The 20,400-nt window shown below is 48.9% G+C and overlaps 2 protein-coding genes across 2 annotated transcripts; both read left to right on the top strand.

Moving 5' to 3' along the window:
* The first annotated feature begins 1,669 nt into the window (after nt 1-1,669).
* On the top strand, nt 1,670-3,130 carry LOC136475013 (zinc finger protein 8-like). Its single transcript, XM_066472572.1, has one exon. The coding sequence runs from the start codon at nt 2,130-2,132 to the stop codon at nt 3,015-3,017; it is 888 nt and encodes a 295-aa protein (XP_066328669.1). The 5' UTR covers nt 1,670-2,129; the 3' UTR covers nt 3,018-3,130.
* Nucleotides 3,131-5,591: 2,461 nt separating this feature from the next.
* Nucleotides 5,592-6,860, top strand: LOC136470666 (uncharacterized). Its single transcript, XM_066468426.1, has 2 exons — nt 5,592-6,306; nt 6,682-6,860. The coding sequence occupies exons 1-2, from the start codon at nt 5,592-5,594 to the stop codon at nt 6,858-6,860; spliced, it is 894 nt and encodes a 297-aa protein (XP_066324523.1).
* Nucleotides 6,861-20,400: the final 13,540 nt, after the last annotated feature.

Consider the following 20,400-nt stretch of genomic DNA (forward strand, 5'->3'; position numbering starts at 1 on the left):
TCATTTTCGGACTTCGTTCGGATTTTATATAATTTAAATACACTTTTCCCGCATGTACCTCGTCATATTACGTCAACAAGATGCTCGAAATTTCGTGTGAGTTCCTGGATGCGGCCTCAACATACACCAAATATCATGAATATCATTTTTTGAACGACCAAATTTGATTATTCCATGCACCTGCAATTCAAATTTGAAATATTCCATAAAATTCAACGAAACAAAAAAAAACTAACGAAATATAGCAAAAAAGTCAAAATTGTCCCAAATTTGAACATGGAGTTTTAAATAATGTGGAAAGGCCTCACAAAAAAAATGGGTCAAAAAAAACCAAAAAAATATATTTTGTCGAGTGCCAGGAAGTGGCACTCGGCAAAGAAGGGATCTTTACCGAGTGCAGAGCCTTGGCACTCGGTAAAGGCCCTCTTTGCCGAGTGCCAGGGCCGGCACTCGGCAGAAAAAAAAAATTTAAAAATTTGACGGCGTGGGTGGGCTCGGCCGTCAAGTGCCATTTTTTCCGAGTGTTGCACTCGGCAAAGAGGGCTTTTGCCGAGTGCCGCCCTTTGCCGAGTGTCGGGCACTCTGTGGCACTCGGCAAAGACACTCTTTGCCGAGTGCTAGACTTTGCCGAGTGCCACCCGGTCCGGCGCTCGGCAAAGAGTGGCTTCGCCGAGTGCCCGATTTTTTGCACTTGGCAAAGCTGACGGCACTCGGCAAATCTGCGTTCTCCCGTAGTGTATTTTTTATATTTAGTTAAATTTTTAAAAATTTGACTCATCACCACGGAGCTATAAAATAAAAAGAGATAAAAACTTGCTTGCAGCATCCACCATCCATCGGCCCCTGCACTGGCATGCAGTAATCATGCAGCATGAGCAGCAGGACAGTACGTACGCAACGACACACAACTACACAAGGCGCCGGCAGGGGCAAGCACGTCGCCGTCCCCAGACCACCTGTGGTCTCCGCGTCCCTCCGCGTCTCTCATGTTCTAAAGAAGCCAACCTCCCATAAAGAAACTCTCGAGCCAATCCAGAGGTCGCACAGGAGAGCGCGGAGAGCGATGGATAGATGGCGTCGGCGTCGCACTACACCCCCCATCTATCTCCCCCACCACTTGATGCCCGCCCACTGATGCCGGATAGCGCTAGCTAGCGTTGCGCTGCGTTGCACCAGACAAGACACGACCGAGCTAGCTTGCAGCTATTCCAATATAGCATGGCGAATTTTTCTAAAAGCTAACACATTTATTTATATTCTCTCTGCGTGTACTACAAATCTGTACTATAGGTAGTGCCAATTTTGCCAACAAATATGTGAGGCCTTGTTTAGTTTCATAGTATAAAGTTTTGGGACGTCATATCAGGTGTCACATGGAGATGTCGTATAGGGTATTTGGATATTAATAAAAAAATAAATTACAAAATCCCTCAGTAAACTGTGATACGAATTTATTAAGTCTAATTAATCCATCATTAGCACATGTGTGTACTGTAGCACTTTGTTGTCAAATCATGAACTAACTAAGCTTAAAAAATTTGTTTCGCAAAGTAGTGTAATTTTTTAGTCTATATTTAATATTTCGTACTTATTTCTAAATATTGGATAGGATAGGATGTAAATTTTTGGAGTAACTAAACAACCCCCGAGTTGCGGTGAGAAGAGACGAGACGAGGCGGCCTCATATGCGCTAGCTAGGACTAGGAGAGGAGACTATTCTAGCTGTAGCTATATAGCTAGCACGAGAGCAGGCCAGCCAGGGCACAACCAGCAGCTGCAAGCCTGCAACTGCCACTGCAGCTGCATGCATCTGTACTTGGTGGCGAGAGGGAAGGAGCTTTAAGCCTAGTCGTCTCCTCCGTCCCCTCGGCTGGCGCTTACTTGCATGGTCCCCCGGCCGGCCCTCCTCTTGCTCTCCTCCCTCTCCGACCTCACCGCAGTCACGGCGCCCATCCGTGCCCCTTAAAACCGCACCAACTCGTAGCCAAATTCTTGAGCTCACACCCACATACACGAAAGCATATACCAAGCTTGCTTGTCGCCTCACAATCTACGACGAAATTAAACGAGCTCTAGCCAGGTAGAATTCTTCTTGGGGGCGCGCAGCAGCAGCTAGCTCGCAGCGGGCCATGGCGAAGCCGCAGGAGGTGCGCAGCGTCGACTCCTTCTCGCAGCTGCCGTTCATCCGGCCGGCGTCCGCTCCGGCGCAACCGAGGGACGCCACCATTCGGCTGTTCGGCTGCGACTTCTCCAACGACCAGCAGCAGCGGCAGGCCAAGCAGCAGGACGCCGCGGCCGACTCCCCCGACGCCGCCAACGGCAGCACGGTCACGTCCGAGAGCAACGGCGGCGCGGCCGCGGCCGCGGCCGCGGCCGCCGAGAGGAAGTTCGAGTGCCACTACTGCTGCCGCAACTTCCCGACGTCGCAGGCGCTGGGCGGGCACCAGAACGCGCACAAGCGCGAGCGGCAGCACGCCAAGCGGGCCCACCTCCAGGCCTCCCTCGCCATGCACCGATACGTGCCCGGCCACATGTACGGCCACTTCAACTACCACCACCACCACCTCGGCGGCGGCGGCCGCTTCGACCAACCCGCGCCGCCACCGCTGCCGCTGCCTCCCCCGCCGCCGGCGCACTACCCGATGTGGACGAGCGCCAGCCCCGCGGGGCCCTACGGCGGCGGCGGAGGCCCAGGCTCCATGTCGCAGCCAATCAACGGTAGCCCGGTGCCGGCGGAGCTCTGGAGGGTGCCGCCCCCTGCTGCGACGACAACCACTACTGCGGCCATGGAGAATTTCGGCATGTATGGCCGGCACGGCGCCGCTGGTGGCACGGCTATCCTGGTCGGGCCGGCTGGTGGGGAGGCAGCAGCATGCAAGGACGAGAAGGCGGCGATGAGCTTGTTGTCCCCCTCCCCCTCGCTCTCGTCTTGCTCGTCCACGTCGCCGGAGAAGAAGCTAGGTAGGTGTGAATTGGGCCACCAGAAGGAGAGTGTTAGCTTGGACCTCCATTTGTAATTCTTTCTTGTTTATTTATTTTTATTTAGGTCTCCGATCTCCCCTTGCTTGTGGATTAGCAGTTGCCAGCGCGTGTCAATTCTCATAGTTTTCTAAATAATCGTTTCTACGTACTTTTTTGCCGTACGTCTGAAATTCAAGTTTTAACTAGAGCAGCTTCCAATTCTTGTGGCCCTTTCTGCTATATACAAGTGATCGATGACGAAATTCAGAAAAAAAAAACTTCTTCCTCGGTCATGATCGACAGGGAAAAAAGGATTAGGAAAGACAGACTTGTTTCTTGCTTGTGTGTTACAGTGTTAGAAACAAGCAGCTAAGGTAGCAGCTCGATCCATTTAGTGGCATGAGGTACGACGACCCATGAAAAACTTGCATGTTCATTTATTTACGTGGGGGAGGAAGAAGAATTGGGGTAGAAACTGCAGGAGGGAAATTAAAGAACTGCATCGATCCAATGTAGATTGGAAATGTGTGGATCTAATGGCCTAAACAAGGCATGGATCCAAGGCTGGCCGTACGTAGATGATGGTCCCTTAGGGCCAGGGAGGGGGGGGGGGGGGGGGGCGGGCGATGCACATAATGTACATGACCTTTCTTTTTCGCGCCCTGGCCCAACTATACGTCCGTACGAGGCTGTGTTTAGTTCGCGAAATGAAAATTTTTGGATGTCATGTCAGATGTTTTGGGATGTCGGAAGGGATTTTCGGATACTAATAAAAAAACTAATTACATAGCTCGGCTGGAAACTGCGAGATGAATTTATTAAGCCTAATTAATCTATCATTAGAGCATGTTAGTTACTGTAGCACTTATGGCTAATCATGGCCTAATTAGTCTTAAAACATTCGCCTCGCGATTTCCAACCAAACTGTGCAATTAGTTTTTTTTTGTCTATATTTAATACTCCATGCATGTGTCGCAAAATTCGATGTGTGATAGTTTGAGGTGAAAATTTTTGGGACTAAACGAGGCGAGGCCTGAATTGCTTTGTACAGAGATGGCTCTTTTTAGCATGTGCTCCCACGAGCCAGGTGTTCCATGTACTTTCAGCTTCCTCGTATAGATGCGTAATATAATTTACTAATGGCAGCTTGGCACGTGAAGGAAAAAGCCATGTCGATAGTAACAGCTCGCTAGCTAACACAGGGATTTATAAAAATGGGGAAGGAACATGTTCTTTCTGCCATGTACGGATAGAAAGGTTCGATTTATTAGTATATATAAAATATAAAAGGAACATGGGAGGTACTATTATTTTGGTTTGGTTCTCTGCTCTGACTCGAGGCGTATAAACAAAGAAAAAGAACCAAGTTTCAAAAAAAAAACAAAGAAAAAGAACCTAGAACATGTGATGTATAGAGTCGTATATGCTGTGACCAATTCGATCCAAAAACATAAGCGGATAGAAAAGAGCAATTTACTTTATATTTATGGGTTCAACACTCCCCACAAATTCCAGACCTTCGACTCTCATAGCATATAGACTTGTATGTCGACCCGTTTGGTCTAGAGTCTTGGCACCTAGGGTTTCCTAGGCGTCTCGAGGGAGAGTTCGGCAACTACTCGTTCTCGTCTTTCTTTCCCGCTTCCTTCCCTGGACCCAGTGGCGGAGCCACAGGATACGTCGGGTATGCATCGGCATACCCTACAAAACCAACGGAAAGTAGTATATATATACTATATAATATAGTGTATACGTTGTATTTATAAAAAAGAAAAATGAAAAAGCATACCTGGACACCATCGCTTGATGACGGGAGGCCCATGTAATGCGACCTACTCGGCAAGTGAACCCATACTGCATGTGCGCTTTGAGTCTCCGACTCTGTACACGACGTTTCAGTTTCCTAATTTGAGTACGGAGCCACGGAGGAACACACCGCCTGCGCCTGATGCTCTGACCGGGTGAGTTGAGTCGGTGCCGCCCTGGGCCCTGGTGCCTGTCGGCTGCCGCCCTCCGCCCTGCTCTGAATTGGAGGATTGCCGTCTATTTCTCGCACGTCTTGTCTGCAATTTTTACGGTAATTTAATCTTTGCTCTTCAGTTTTTTATAGAAAAAATATTGTTTAGCCTTTTGAATGATTATCTAGTCACTTTCGTTGAGCGAGATTTTTTTTTAAAGTTGATGAAAATGATATAGTCAAGACATTCATGTCCCTTCGTAAGCGTCGAATAAACCAATGAGAAAAATAGCATTGTAAGTCTCTGGTACTCTTTTATGCCTATATTTGAACTATTTATATTGTATTTAGTGGATGGTCTGAATCTAATCCTTGAATTTATTGAATCAAATTGTAAAATTTACAATTATTATCGAATTACTAAAATGGATTTACCGCACTGTATATAAAATTTTTTGAGCGACGTACCCTAAGCTAAAATCCTAAATTCGCCGCTGCCTGGACCTCGATACGATTTCATCCTGTGATCGATCCCAGGTCTTCCACGTCCTATTCCAGCTGTGTCCACGTCTTCTCCGGCGATCGGAGCCTGTAACCCAATTTGCTAGCCCTTGGTAGTTGTCGTCACTGTCGTGTTTGTCCCTTCTGGTTCTGGGAGTTTGTAGCGGGAACAATGGAAGGAGTGGAGGGTCTGATGGGGAATCTCAAGCTGTCGGAGGCGGAGAGGGGTGGTGTGAAGATCGGTGGTGGTGCGGGCGGCAGAAAGTCTCGGATCCAGGAACCGCAGGCGGTGGGGAAAGTCTTGACGGATTGGTTGATTATGCCAGAAACCCTAGAGCGGTCCCTAGGAAAGGTGTGGTGTCCGATCAAAGGGGTAACGTGCAAGGATCTGGGGGAGAATCATTTCCTCTTCACCTTCCTGCAATCTTCGGGGAAGAGGAGGGCTTTGGAAGATAGGCCATGGATGATTTCCAAAGACTTGGTGGTTATGGCGGATTTTGATGAAACTAAAACTTTGGAGGAGATGGATTTCAACCATGTGCCAATTTGGGTCCGGGTGTCGAACCTTCCTCTCGGTATGCTGGATGAGGAGACGGGAGCGATTCTGGGGGACAAGATTGGAATGTTCAGGGAGGTGGATGTCGGGTATGATGGTTTGGCGGCGGGCAAGGTTTTGAGGATCAAGGTAGTGATTGATATTCGTACGCCACTCATGCGAGGTATTATGGTGAAGGTAGGCAGTGAGGAGAAGGACAAATGGTGCCCCTTTGCTTACGAGTTTTTGCCAGATTTCTGCTACACTTGTGGCTGCATTGGCCTTGTGGATAAGCAGTGTGTGAAATCAGATTGGAGAAAGGTGAAAAGTAGCAATTCTATAAGAGTCTGCGGTACATACCAGAGAGGATCCTAGGTACTAGGACAAGGGGCCCCTAGCAGAGTGGGAACTCCGACCAAAAATCCTATGAAGGCCGTGGTGGTCGCTGGGCACCGTTAGGTTCGGGTAGCGATGCTTTGACAGAAAGAAGGGAGAAGAGGCTGTTGAGAAGGGGGAGAAGACAAGCAGTCCGCCAAAACTTCCTGGCAATGAGCGGGAGCAGGAGAGTTTGGCAAATAAAGCTCTATTGCCGGAACTTTCAGACTCTGTGGATGACGAACAAATTTTTGAACGACGAGAAAGAGGATGGAGAGGAGTGGTGGAGAGAAGCATGGTACTAAAGATGGCAAAACGCGCTCTTATAGGCGCCAAAAACGTGTGAGTTCAGAGATGGTGGGAGATGGTGGGAGCGTTGTTCTATTGGGGAAAAGAGGTTTGGAGGATGAGGAGATGCTGGACAATAATGGTGTAAAGAAGACAAAGTTGATGGGTGAGTTGGGTTTCAACCAGGCTGGTGAATTCTCTTTAACAGCGGGGATGACGGACCGGTCCTGCGGGACACAATGAAGCTTATCGCCTGGAACTGCCGGGGTCTGGGCAACCGCCCGGCGGTTAGGAGTCTTCTGGAGCTCCAGAAGACTGAGGGTGCGGACGTTCTTTTCTTGTCGGAAACAAAGCTAGATAAGAGGAGAATGGAGAGGTTTCGGTGGTTGCTGGGGTTGAGTAATATGGTGGTCAGAAACTGCGTTGGAAAAGGAGGGGGTATTGCTGTGTTTTGGCAGCGGGGGATCAACGTGGTTCTCAGGAATTTCTCTGATAACCATATTGATGTTGATGTGAAGGAGGATGATGGATTCCAATGGAGGTTCACCGGTGTCTATGGCTTCCCACAAACAGAAGACAGGCATAAAACATGGACTCTGTTGAGAGACTTGCATGCATAGGAGGTGTTGCCGTGGTTATGTGTAGGCGATTTCAATGAGATTTTATTTCCACATGAGAAAGAGGGGGATGTCCAAGATCACGGGCATAAATGGACAGATTTAAGGAAGCTCTTGATGACTGTGAGCTCCAAGATCTGGGGTTCCACCAAAGGGTGTAGGGCTATATACGTGAGAGGCTAGATCGGGCATTGGCAAACTTGGCCTGGAGGAGCAGGTTTCCTACTGTTCATGTCTTGAATGGTGATCCCCACCATTCGGATCATAGGCCGGTTGTGGTGACGACTGAAAAGAAGGAGGAGGGAAGGTTGCAGGCGAATCGACCTTTCTTTTTTGAGGCCGGCTAGCTGGAGGAGCAGAGGTGTGAGGAGGTGGTCATGGATGGTTGGGAAGAGGGTTCAGCTGAAGGTTTGGACAAGGTGGCGCTGCTGATTGAAAGGGTAGCTTCTGGCCTGTGCTCTTGAGCACAAATGTGTTGGGTGACTGGGAGAAACGTCGGAAACAAATTAGAAGGGAGCTTGACAAATGTCGTCGGGCTTCGTTGAGTACGGAAGGGGTATGTAACAGCTCTGGTGTTACGAACTCGCTTAGCATCAAGATTTAGACCTAAGAGGATTTACCGAACAATTTTCTCGAATTTTAAAATTTAACTTATGCTTAAAAGTGTCATTTTTTCGAATTATATTGAACAACGGGTTAATTAGTTCCTAGATGTTTTGTTTCTATGAGTCAGTATGACGTATGGACTAGTGTATGAAATACGTAGTGGTTGGAATTAATTAGGTTTAGGCATATTAAAAATTTTGGCAAAGGCGCTAAAGGTTGTTGGTTCTAGCTAAGTTATTATTCTCTCTAAGTCGGAAAAGAATTGTAGATAATGTCATTTTGGCATTTAAATTCCAACAAAACTGGTTAGGCAATATATCTATGTTTTTGCACGACCGGTTGCATCGAGATTGTGTACTTGAACACGGTGTAGGTTGTGGTTGGTCTGGAAGTCACGATGCTCTCGTAAAATTTCCCAATTACGCTTTGAACGTGTTAACCATGTTAGTGGCTGTGGGGGTATTAACCCCTATACCCTTACGGCTAGGCTTGGGCCGGCCCGGATCAGGGGGTCCGGTCCACTAAAAGATGACGCGCGGCCCGGCCAACCTGTTCGGAGTCCCGCGCAAGGAGTCAAGACAGATTTGGAGATCAAGCAAGATCCTGGTCGGTTAGAATATGAATCCTTATCCGGCCACCTATGGCAATTGTAACTGGCTAGGATTAGTTTTTAGATCTGTAACCCTGTCCCTCGGACTATATAAGGCGGGCAGGGGACCCCTCTAAAAAATATCTCTCATTGACATACAGCAATACAATCAGACGCAGGACGTAGGTATTACGCCTTCGCGGCGGCCGAACCTGGATAAAACCTCGTGTCTGTCTTGCGTCACCGTCTTGTTTGTGGCTTGCGCATCTGTCTGCCGACAATCTACTACCTTGGGCATACCCCTAGGTAGACTGCCGATCATAGTGGCGCGCCAGGTAGGGGGTGTGCGTACTGCTCTCCAAACGATCAAGATGGTCATCATCTCCGGCTCCGTGGCTACGCCGAACGGCCTCACGTTCACCATCGGCCAGATCACCTGGACCACTTGCTCCGACGACTTCATCGCCATGATCACAGAGGAGGCACGGATTCAATCCACGCCGACCACTGCTTCACCTCCATCGGCTACGGCTCCGACCACGGTGGATCTGGCTCCGACCACGTCCGCATCGCCTTCAGCCACGCCGACAACCCGTCGTCCGCTCCCTCGCTACAAAGGGAAGCAGATCGACAACACCGACCTGCTCGACTCCATTGATCGGGTCGGCACCAAACTTGTTGAAACCCTAGCTCTGGTAAGTTCAATTCAAAGTCAACCTAATGAGCAGGTAACCGTAACCCACAACGGATCTACCCGACCAGCTCGGGCCAGTCGTCCTGCACGACTCGGTACAGATCTCGTGGTCACATCTACTCCTGAGGGGCGCTCCGCTCGTCACCGGCCAGCCTCCGCGACGGGTCTCCGGCTCTCTGAGTACGAAGCCTCGACGGAGAACTACCAGGTCCAGCCCTACGGCCTGCGAAACGCTGCCTCCAACTACGCGTACAATATACAACACTGCTCGGATCTGTATTTTATACATCGACCTCGGCCAAAGCCACGCAACTTCGTCAACATGGTCCGGACTAAGGATTATCAAGAAGGATCGGTCCACACAGTTCAAGAGGGTGGCTCAAGTTCTTCGTCCGGCATCGCATCTAATGCCTCCGTTCGCACCGAGCTCCAGCATCATGACGATGAAGGCATTGAATACGATCTGGATATCCCAGACCACGCCCCGGGATACCCACGATTCCCGTCCTTTCCACCAAGGCAAGGAGATTTGATCAATGTTGTCAGTAATGATGAACCACCGGCAGTCGGTGAGATGGAACAAGAAAGGCTGGTACGCGAAGCACGCAATATTGATCAGTTTAATCACCGACCAATCGAAGCCGAGGCAGAAGAGGAGGCCCGACGCATAAGGGTCTAGCCACGCGATCTTAACAATGCCTTTGACAGGGTGGGGGACAAGCAGGTCTTCTGAACTCTAAGTGCCAACGTAGCCGTTGCTATGGCAACAATGCAACGACTACCCAATACCCCGGAAACTCAGGCAGTTTGTGATGATATACAAGCTTACCTGACGGCTGCTATGGCCCAGACCATAGAAATTGTAAATCAAGCCCGGGCTCCATCCGTATCAGTCGAATCAAGCCACAGCCGCCAGTACTCGAGTCGCTCACAGCCACCCAACCAACGTGGCTTGCGCAACAACGACCCATCAAACAACCGTCAAGGCGGAAACAGTGGTCATGATGGAGGTCGGGATGACAACCGTCATCGGGATGACAACCGTCGCGACTTCTGGGATGACAACCACCAAGACAACCGCGATAATTGTCGTGATAACCACGGTCGCAGGGTTAATCAGGGTGGCAACCGAGATCACCATGATGGCAATAACGATCTCCGCCATTACCTCAGAGAACGTGATCTGCGCGATCGTATCAACCAAAGAGCCAACGATCGTGCATCCCACAAAAGCGTATGGAATATGATACTACCCATGGCCCTCCAGGTTTGAAGCAGTTTACTCCGCATCTTCACCAAGTCATATGGCCCAAGAACTTCAAGCTCGAAAAACTTCAGAAATACGACGGCAAGGAGAACCCCGAATTATGGGTCATGCTCTATGAAACCACGTGCAGATCAGCCATGGCTGACGAGCATGTCATGTCTAACTACTTCCCAGTCGTTGTTGGTCATGCAGGTCACCAATGGTTGGTCAGCTTGCTGGCGAACTACTTTGATTCCTGGCAAGAACTCAAGCAAGCTTTCATCGACAACTTCATTGCCACTTACGAGCAACTCGGCAACAAATATGATCTGCAGCAGATTCGAGACCGAAAAGATGAGCCACTACGCGAGTATGTCCGACGTTTCTTGGAGATGCGCATCAAGGTCCCGTCAATCTCCGACAAAGAGGCAATCGAGGCTTTCATCACTGGTCTCCGCTTCCATGATGCCCTACAGGACAAGCTCCTCTGCAAGAGACCCGAATCAGTCACAGCGCTCCTGGCCACTGCCAAGAAATATGCAGATACCGACGACACTAAAAAGATAATCATTGAAGAAGCAGCAAGGGTTCCACGCTCCGACCACCCCCACACCACAACGACTACCGTGGCAACCGTGGTCGGAACGACAATTTTGATCACCGCAACCAGCGCAACGACCCCCGTGACCACCGCGACCAGCGTAATCAGCGGCGCAATCACCACGACGATTACAGGGGCAAGCGTGCTCGGGAAGACGACGGCGAGGTCAACACCGTTAAGAAAGGTGGTGGACGTCGCAACTACGAAGAAGACTATGCCAAAGCATTGAAAGGACCCTGCTAGCTCCACCCCAAGTCAAACCATACCATGGAGAATTGCTGTGTTCTCAAGTCTATCTACACGCGTCAACAGGCTCCGGATATGTTCGACAAGCCTAACGACGCAGGGGAACAGCACAATGAGGACAACGATGATGAAGACGTAGATCCCCGTCACAAGTATGTCAAGCCAACCGATCGCGTCCACACCATCATTGGAGGCAAAGTGTCCATCAAGACCAAACAAGAACGCAAACTGCTCACCCGTGCTTGCTTGAACATGGCCAACACCGACAACCTCATCGTCGATCCGTGGCTCCCTCCTTGGTCTCACCGCGAGATCTCCTTCAGCAGAAAGGACCAATGGGCCATAATACCTGAGCCAGGACGTTTTCCTCTGGTCCTTGATCCTTGTATCAATAGGGTCCAGTTCGATAGAGTGCTGATTGACGGTGGCAGCTCCATTGATATACTGTTCAAGAACAGTTTGCTAGCTCTGAAGATAACCCTGGCTGATCTCAAGCCATATGAGGCATAGTTCTGGGGTGTTCTCCCCGGATAGAGCTCTACTCCTCTTGGGCTGATCATGCTACCTGTGCAATTTGGTACCCCAGACCACTTCTGCACCGACTACGTCAACTTCGTGGTCGCCGACTTTGAAAGCACCTACCATGCTATCCTTGGTCGACCAGTGCTCACCAAGTTCATGGCCATACCTCACTATAGGTATTTGGTGCTCAAGATGCCTACTGAGAAGGGGGTTCTAACTCTCAAGGGCAACGTGTACGCAGCTTACACCTGCGAGGATGATAGCTTCAAAATAGCAGAGGCTCACGACCTCTCTATTTGCATGGTCGAGACCACGCTCGATGCCAAAAAGACCCTAGCCGACCACTTGGAGATCCTAGACCTCGAGGCCCCATGCAAGAACGTTAAGTCCAAAGAGCACAAAACGATCCAGCTGATCGATGGTGATCCCTGCAAAATGGCCCTTATCGGGGCCAACCTGGATCCCAAATAGGAAGAGATGCTCGTCAGGTTCTTGAGGAGCAACGTGAGCGTGTTCGCGTGGAAACCTGCTGACATGCCCGGTGTACCTCGGAACTTGATCGAGCACTCCTTAAATGTCGACGGCAAGGCCAAACCTATCAAGTAGAAGCTATGATGGTTCGCTCGTGACAAAAAGGAGGTGATTAGGGTAGAAGTTACACGGCTTTTGGCAGCCGAATTTATTAAAGAAGTGTATCATCTGGAGTGGTTAGCCAACCCGGTTCTTGTACGCAAAAAGAATAATGAATGGAGAATATGTGTTGATTACACTGATCTCAACAAACACTGTCCTAAAGACCCCTTCGGCTTACCTCACATAGACGAGGTCATAGATTCAACGGCCGGTTGCGAGCTGCTTTCCTTTCTCGATTGCTACTCTGGTTATCACCAGATCGCTCTAAAAAAGGATCACCAGATCAAGACATCTTTTATCACGCCTTTTGGCGCCTACTGCTACATGACCATGTCATTCGAGCTCAAGAACGTCGGGGCTACCTACCAATGTGCTATACAGGCCTGCCTCAAAGACGAGATAAAAGACGACCTCATTGAGGCTTATGTTGATGATGTAGTTGTCAAAACCAAGGAAGCACACACCCTTGTTGACAACCTGGAATGCACCTTTGCAGCCCTTAATGCATTCCAATGGAAATTAAACCCAAAGAAGTGCATCTTTGGTGTTCCTTCTGGCATACTACTAGGCAATGTCGTCAGTCACGATGGCATATGCCCTAACCCAGAGAAAGTCAAAGCTGTCTTGGACATGAAGCCGCCCAAAAAGGTCAAGGATGTTCAGAAGCTTACCGGATGCATGGCTGCTCTTAGTCATTTCATATCAAGATTAGGCAAAAAAGGATTACCGTTCTTTAAACTGCTCAAAGCATCCGAGAAGTTTGAGTGATCAGAGGAAGCAGATGCTACCTTCACATAGCTGAAACAATACCTTACGTCACCTTCGGTCCTCATTGCTCCTAGAGAAGATGAAACCCTCCTGCTTTATATTGTGGCAACTAATCGAGTGGTCTCCACTGCCATGGTGGTCGAGCGCGACGAGCCCGGCCACGTCTACAAGGTACAGCGACCAATCTATTTCATCAATGAGGTACTCAATGAATCCAAGACCAAGTACCCACAGATTCAGAAATTGATCTATGCCATACTGATAACATCTATAAAGTTGAAACGTTACTTCGACGGATACCATGTGGTGGTCATGACTGAGTACCCTCTGCGAGACATCATTAGCAACAAGGATGCGAATGGGTGCATCATCAAATGGGCAATGGAACTATGCCCTTTCTCCCTCGAATTTGCAAGCCATACTACAATCAAGTCTTAGGCACTTGTCGATTTCATCGTCGAGTGGACAGACTTAAGCACACCTACCTCTCAGGGGCCCAATGAGTATTGGAAGATGTACTTCGATGGCTCTCTCAACATCGACGGCACAGGTGTAGGAGTCCTCTTCATATCACCATCTAAGGAGCAGCTCCGGTATGTCCTCAGGATTCATTTCCCAGCATCTAATAACACCGCCGAATACGAAGCTTGCCTGCATGGCTTGCGCATTGCAGTCAAGCTCGGTGTTAAACATCTCTATGTCTATGGAGACTCGGCTCTGGTCATCAACCAGCTCAACAAGGACTGAGACATGACCAGCGAAAAGATGGATGCATACTGTAAATCGATCAGAAAGCTGGAAGGTAAGTTCTACGGCATCGAGTACACACGTGTGGTCCGGGAAAAAAATCAAGCAGCAGGTGCGCTATCAAAGTTAGGATCATCCTGAGCTAAAGTCCCACATGGCATATTTGTTCAAGACTTGCTCACACCTTCCATCAAAGAGGAAGATCCCACAGTCAACAAGCCTCCAGACCAGCTTTTGGTGGCTACAATTCTGGCGTCAAACGCCATCGAACCACCTTCGACCACTAAGAAGCCTGACTGGAGAGTACCTTTCATCAAGTACCTGATAGATGGTAGCGGTTACACCGATCGGACAAAAAACGAATGCCTGATGCGGCGTAGTAAGCAGTATCTTCTCGTCGATGGCAAATTGTGGCGTAAGAACGTAAAGGAGGAAATCTTGATGAAGTGTATAACCCAGGAGGATGGCGAACATCTCCTGGACCAAATCCACTCTAGCTCCTATGGCAACCACGCGGCCTCATGAACGCTAGTTGGCAAGGCTTTTCGAGCAGGGTTTTATTGGCCGTCAGCTATAGCCGATGTAGAGAAGCTAGTCCACCATTGTGAGGGTTGTCAGTTCTTCGCCAAGAGAATCCACGTACTAGCACATGAGATTTAGACAATACCAGCCTCTTGGCCTTTTGCATGCTGGGGACTAGATATGATCGGGCCCTTCAAGCTGGCTCCTGGGAAAATTACATGTGTCTTTGTGCTGATCAACAAATTTTCTAAGTGGATAGAGTACATGTCTCTGGTATAGGCATCTTCAGAAAAAGCCATCATGTTCATCGACTAGGTCATCCACCGCTTTGGCATACCTAATAGCATCATCACTGATCTGGGTACTCAGTTCACCGAGAACGCTTTTTGGAACTTCTACGATGAAAGGAGCATAGTGGTAAAATATGTCTCGGTGGCGCACCCTAGAGCTAATGGACAGGTTGAGTGGGCAAACGGTATGATCTTGGACGCACTTAAGAAGAGGATGTACAGAGAAAACGACAAAGCCCCTAGAAGATGGCTCAAAGAGTTACCAGCCATGGTCTAGGGCCTCAGAACCTAGCCCAGTCGTAATACCGGCGTATCTCCATACTTTATGGTTTATGGTGTCGAGGCAGTGCTCCCAGCAGATATAGCCTTTAGATCAGCATGGGTAGAGAACTTCAATGAAGACAAGGCCAATGAAGCGAGGGAGCTAGAAGTGAATAGTGCAGAAGAGAAGCAGCTCAATTCTTGTGTACGTACAGCCAAATACCTTGTTGTTTTGTGCAGGTACTACAACAAGAACGTTAAGGAGCGGTCCTTCATGGTCGAGGACCTGGTCCTAAAGTGGAAGACGAATCAGGCTGGTGTCCACAAACTCGCAACTCCATGGGAAGGGCCCTTCATGATCAAGGAAGTTACAAGACCAACGTCTTACAGGTTAGCTCATATGAACGGTACAGATGTACCCAATTAATGGCACATCGACAAGCTTAGGCATTTCTATGCTTAACTACTAAGATATGTACTCCCTTTGTACTTTCGATTTAATTCAATAAAGCTGTTATGATTTCTCCGACCACTCTAATGTGTCACTTCGAAGTCTACTGTTATTCTAACTCAACTAGTCAAAACTGACCACCATTCCTTCCTGGGTTTTCGGAGTAGGCCCTATCTCCGGTTCTTCCCAATGCGTGCATGGGATCTGCTCTCTACGCTATGGGTGATCGGTAGGTCTCCTCTGGTTTGACTTGTCTGTGTCTACGTGTGCACAGGCTACGCACCTCACACTCTGACCACATGGCAAACCAGGGCCATACAAACCTTTTAGAATGATGGGTCAACTAAACTGGTACAACTAAACAGAACGCTAACATGTTCTCACTTAGTTACACCAACACAAGTTCCAAGCTTAAATACGTTTTCCAAAAAAACAAACAAGCTTATGCTGATATACAGTTATGTTATTACAAGCTTGCCTGAAAAGGTACAAGTTTACAATAACACAACTACATCCTTCTTCTACAGCTCTAGCCTATCCTGTTGGCTGGTCGGGGCACACGGCACCTGCTGCTCGCTGCTCCCGACATCCTGCTCGAGTCTCGGGGACTCTTATACTGGTCGAGCTAAAGAGGATGGCCCCGCTGATGCCTGGCTGGTCGAGACCGCAGGCTTCGCCGATTGGCTCACAACTGATGGCGTTTCTAGCTGACTTGTTGATGGCGTACCCTATACAGGTGTTGTCCCGCCTCCACACAGGTTAATGTCGCCAAATATCTTTGAAGACAAGTCCAGCTGGGTCATCTGAAGCTCCTTAGCCTTGTCTGGATCTACCTCCTTCGGGTATCCAGCCTCTAGGCATTTGAGATCGATCAAGGGGTAGTGAGCACACACCATGCTTAGCACATGTGCGCTTGTGTACTCACCCGCCTCCTTCATGAACTCTTGGAACCATCCCCATGCCTTTCGGCACCTATCGACCAGACCGAGCTATGGCGTCCTTGGCACTTCCTCTGTAAGCACTGGGTTGATAAGGCTGAGGACTGGCAAAATGCCCGTTGCCACCTCCTAGCACCGGTCTTTCCATGTGCTTCGATCCTCGGTGATCTCTTGGCACCGCGCCTTTTAGCTGTCACGATCTTTCATCACGGCTTCCAGATGCATCTTGGCATTGACTTTTAAAACTGCAAACCGCACAAGCAATTAAACAATCATATCATGACAAGATAAGGTGGGCAACAAAAGTGAGCAAGGTGATCTGGAACACTTACTTTTCAGTTCCTCCTTCATCTTGGTTGTGTGGTCCTAGAGTTGTGACTGGTCATGTGCCAGTTTCTTGTTGTCCTCCTTCAAGCGACCACACTCTACGACCACACGACTATTCTCCTCTTGGAGACGGACTACTTCAGCTTCTAAGCCTGCACTACTGCTGTGACTACCAACAATGCAACAACACGTGTCATGCACTCATTGTGATAAAGTGACAACTTACTTGTTTTTTCCTGCTCTTTGTTACTGAGTTGGACGACCAGGTTCTATTTCTGTGCCTCTTGCTCCATCCTCTCATGGTTGGTGGCTTCAAGTTGGTGGCGCAAGCGTTCCACCTCGGCCTTCAGTTCTTTATTGCTTGCTGTGATCTACTCAATCTGGTCGAAGCACTTCTTTCGGTACCTTGCGGTCTTCATTAAGTCCTACATGTAAAAAGCTAAGTCAGACAGTTTGACTAGATAGCAAGATCAAGTGGTCAAGCAAAACATACCTGGACTTCCGTCACCAGATGTTTCGCCGCTTGTTCAACTTTCATGGTCTCTTCGACCTCTAGGATTTCCTCATGCACAACCCATTGGTCATTCCGCCAGTGTGACACATATACATGTTGTCATTTGTCCTAGGGATGGCCCAGGACCTCCTCTACTTCGTCCTATTCGGCCTCTTCTTCAGGTAGCGGTGCTGGTCTGGAGTTTGCAGCTTTTACGATCACTATGGCCTTCCCATGGGTCGTAGCATCGGCAAACGTGCTATGTGCCACCTCTGGCTGTTGCTCCTCAGTTTAGTCTGTTACCCTTGGTGCTGAAGTGTCCCCCTCAGCAGGGTTAGTGCTCGGAGCACCTATACTTGGCTCAGCTCTCCCCTCGACTACCTGCTTGGGGACTATTGTCTGGCCACTCGTCTGTTGAGGCTCTAGCGGACTTTCTGCTATAGGTTCCTCCAAGCTGGCTGCTGGGCAGTTTTCTCTGACACTACTGTCGGAGCCGCACCACTCTCGGCTAGTTGGTCAGGATTTTCGGTGGACGCCGACCTAATATATCCGAGATAAGTTCAGAAGACAACAGTATTCAATATAAATTGTAAGCTTACACCAAGGTTACAAATACTTACAGCTTGGAAGCGTGGACTGATGTGGCGAAGGCACATCTCTTCGGCCGCGCTTGCTCCACATGCTCTGTGGGTGCCACCTGGTCTCCCTCTACGACCAGCACCGGCGCCGGGGTTTCATGCTCGACCCCTTTGCCGCTTGTCCTCCGCACTGCAGTGGTCGGCGATGCGGGTTTATTTGGCACGGAGTAGCCACCTTGCTCCATCGGCTCTAGTTGCCTCCTCTTTCGAGGGACGAGTTGAAAGATGTCTGCATCCTCTGTTTCATCATCTGACAATGTAAAGATCGCCTGACGATGCTTGTTGGCCGCCATTCGCTTACCAGCAGCTCTGGCCGCTGCCTCCTCCCCAACTCCGAGCACGGCCCAGTTGACATCTTCGATCTTGGTGCTGGTCTGGGTGGTTGGGCTGGCAACTTGTGGCCAATCTACACTAGGGGTGGAGACATGAACACCGTTGCTCTATCATGACCATTAATCTAGGAAACACAAAGGAGATAACACAATAAGTTTCTGTTACAACATAAAACTATGGGTACAAGACAGAATGATTTACCTTTGGGGGAGGTCGGGCGAACTTGAAAGCATGCTCGATGTCGCTCAATCTAACATAATTTGGATTAGCTAAGTTAAATAGCTCTCCAATTCTGGCTTTGACTTCGATCTTGTCAAGCACCTCTTGACTGGTCCTCGTTGGGTCTGCGCTACCTTAGTACTTGTAGCCAGGATGTACCCTCCTCTAGCAGGGCTAGATCCTTCGGCTGATGAAGTTTCCGACCATGCTCGGACCGTCCAGTTTCCTCTATGGGATCATCCCAAGTAGTTCTTGGATCTATTCTAGGAGCTTGGGCTTTTCTGACCAGCTATTCTTCTTCTCCGGAATGAACCCCACGTCGCATAGTGTGATCGTGTTTGGCTCTTAGTGGATGTAGAACCACTTCTTGTACCAGTCGTCTAGCGACGTGTTCCAAGGGTAGTGCAAGTACTGGGCCTTCATCCTGTCATGCAGATTGAGGTACACACCTCTGGCTATCTTTGATCCACCGCTTCCTTTCTTCCATAGACAGAAAAGATGGCGAAAGAAGTCGAAATGGGGCTGGAAGCCACCATATGCTTCGCAAAGATGAATGAAGGTGGAGACAAGAAGAATCGAGTTGGGATGCAGATTGCAAATCCCAATCTCATAATACAAACAGAGCCCCTGAAGGAAAGGGTGCACTGGAACCCCAAAACCCTGCTTGAAGAAATCTTCGAAAACCACAATCTCACCTGGTTATGGATCAGGGTACCCCTCACCTTCTGATGCGCGCCATCCTGCGAGTTCCTTGTTATGGAGTACTCCCATGATGACGAGGTCTTTGATGGTCTGCTCGTTGCTTCTTGACTTACACCACTCCTTCGCCATGACTCCGGCTTTCTTCTGGGCATTACTCTTTGCCTTGAATCCACCCTTGCTGATGAAGGTGGATACGGTAGAGGGGTGATTGGTGATGATTTCGGAGGTATTAGGATTAGCAAGAGGAAGAAGAAGGCTGCGGTGGCGAATGGTAATGGGGTTCGGTAAAAAGTAACTTACCAATTCTATATTATAAATAACCAAGAGTTTCGCCATTTTGTCTACCCAAGATTCTTGGGAGACGTGCGCACGCGCCGTAGATGGTTGTTTTCACAACCTCGAGATCTATGCCAATATATGCGCCTCTTCGTTATCAGTGTATGCGCCTCTTCATTGCCAATGTGAGAGGGCCCACACTAACGCACCTCCATACAGGTGCCAAGTGACTGTTTGCTTGAAAGGACAAGAGGGCAGTATGACGTGCTATACCCGTCTACTTTTTTGACCCGACGTGTCAGATTCAACTTAACAGAGTAAGAAGATAAATAAATACACCAAATAATAATACAAGTGGCATTCGTTTCTTCACTGCATGTCTCATGCTCAGGGATGGCCTAGACCACTACTGTGCTCGGGGACTACCCAGACCACTACCGTGCTCGGGGACTGTCCAGACCACTATCGTGCTCGGGGACTGCTCCGACCACTATCATGCTCGGGGACTATTCTGAACAATGCTCGGCGACTGCTCTCCTCGGCTACATGTGATGTGTACTCACATACAGTTGAGAGGCATTTATTTGGACCTTGCTACAAGGCTTGTACTTCGCCTTCCAGCAAGCTCGGGAACTACATCGGTACGATGCACCTGCCAGTGCATCTCGTATTGATTGTACAATGATTGGATTCTTAACTTCAGTAGAAATTCTTTTTAGACCCTAGCACCACGTGCCTGTGTCACCTACTACTAGGCTCGGGGACTAAGTGGGCACACTTCACCTTGTGGTGAATATGTTTATTTAATCGACCCCTTTGCTTTGGCTAATTATCAGGATTACTACTGTCCAAGGGTCACTTACATTTCTTATCAGAAATACAAGTGGGCACACTTGATAAGGAAAGAAATCTTTTTCTTTTTTTCTTTAAGAGCACCATGCATTCTTCGGACAACCAGAATCTTTGGCTATAATCGTGGTCTATTGCTCTCTGTTCTGATCAGAATGCTGGCACGTTTGATTAGTCAATATTTCAATCAGTTGAAGATGACATGAAGACGGATT

The sequence above is a fragment of the Miscanthus floridulus genome, chromosome 8 (genome assembly GCF_019320115.1).
Source record: "Miscanthus floridulus cultivar M001 chromosome 8, ASM1932011v1, whole genome shotgun sequence".
Classification (NCBI taxonomy): domain Eukaryota; kingdom Viridiplantae; phylum Streptophyta; class Magnoliopsida; order Poales; family Poaceae; genus Miscanthus; species Miscanthus floridulus.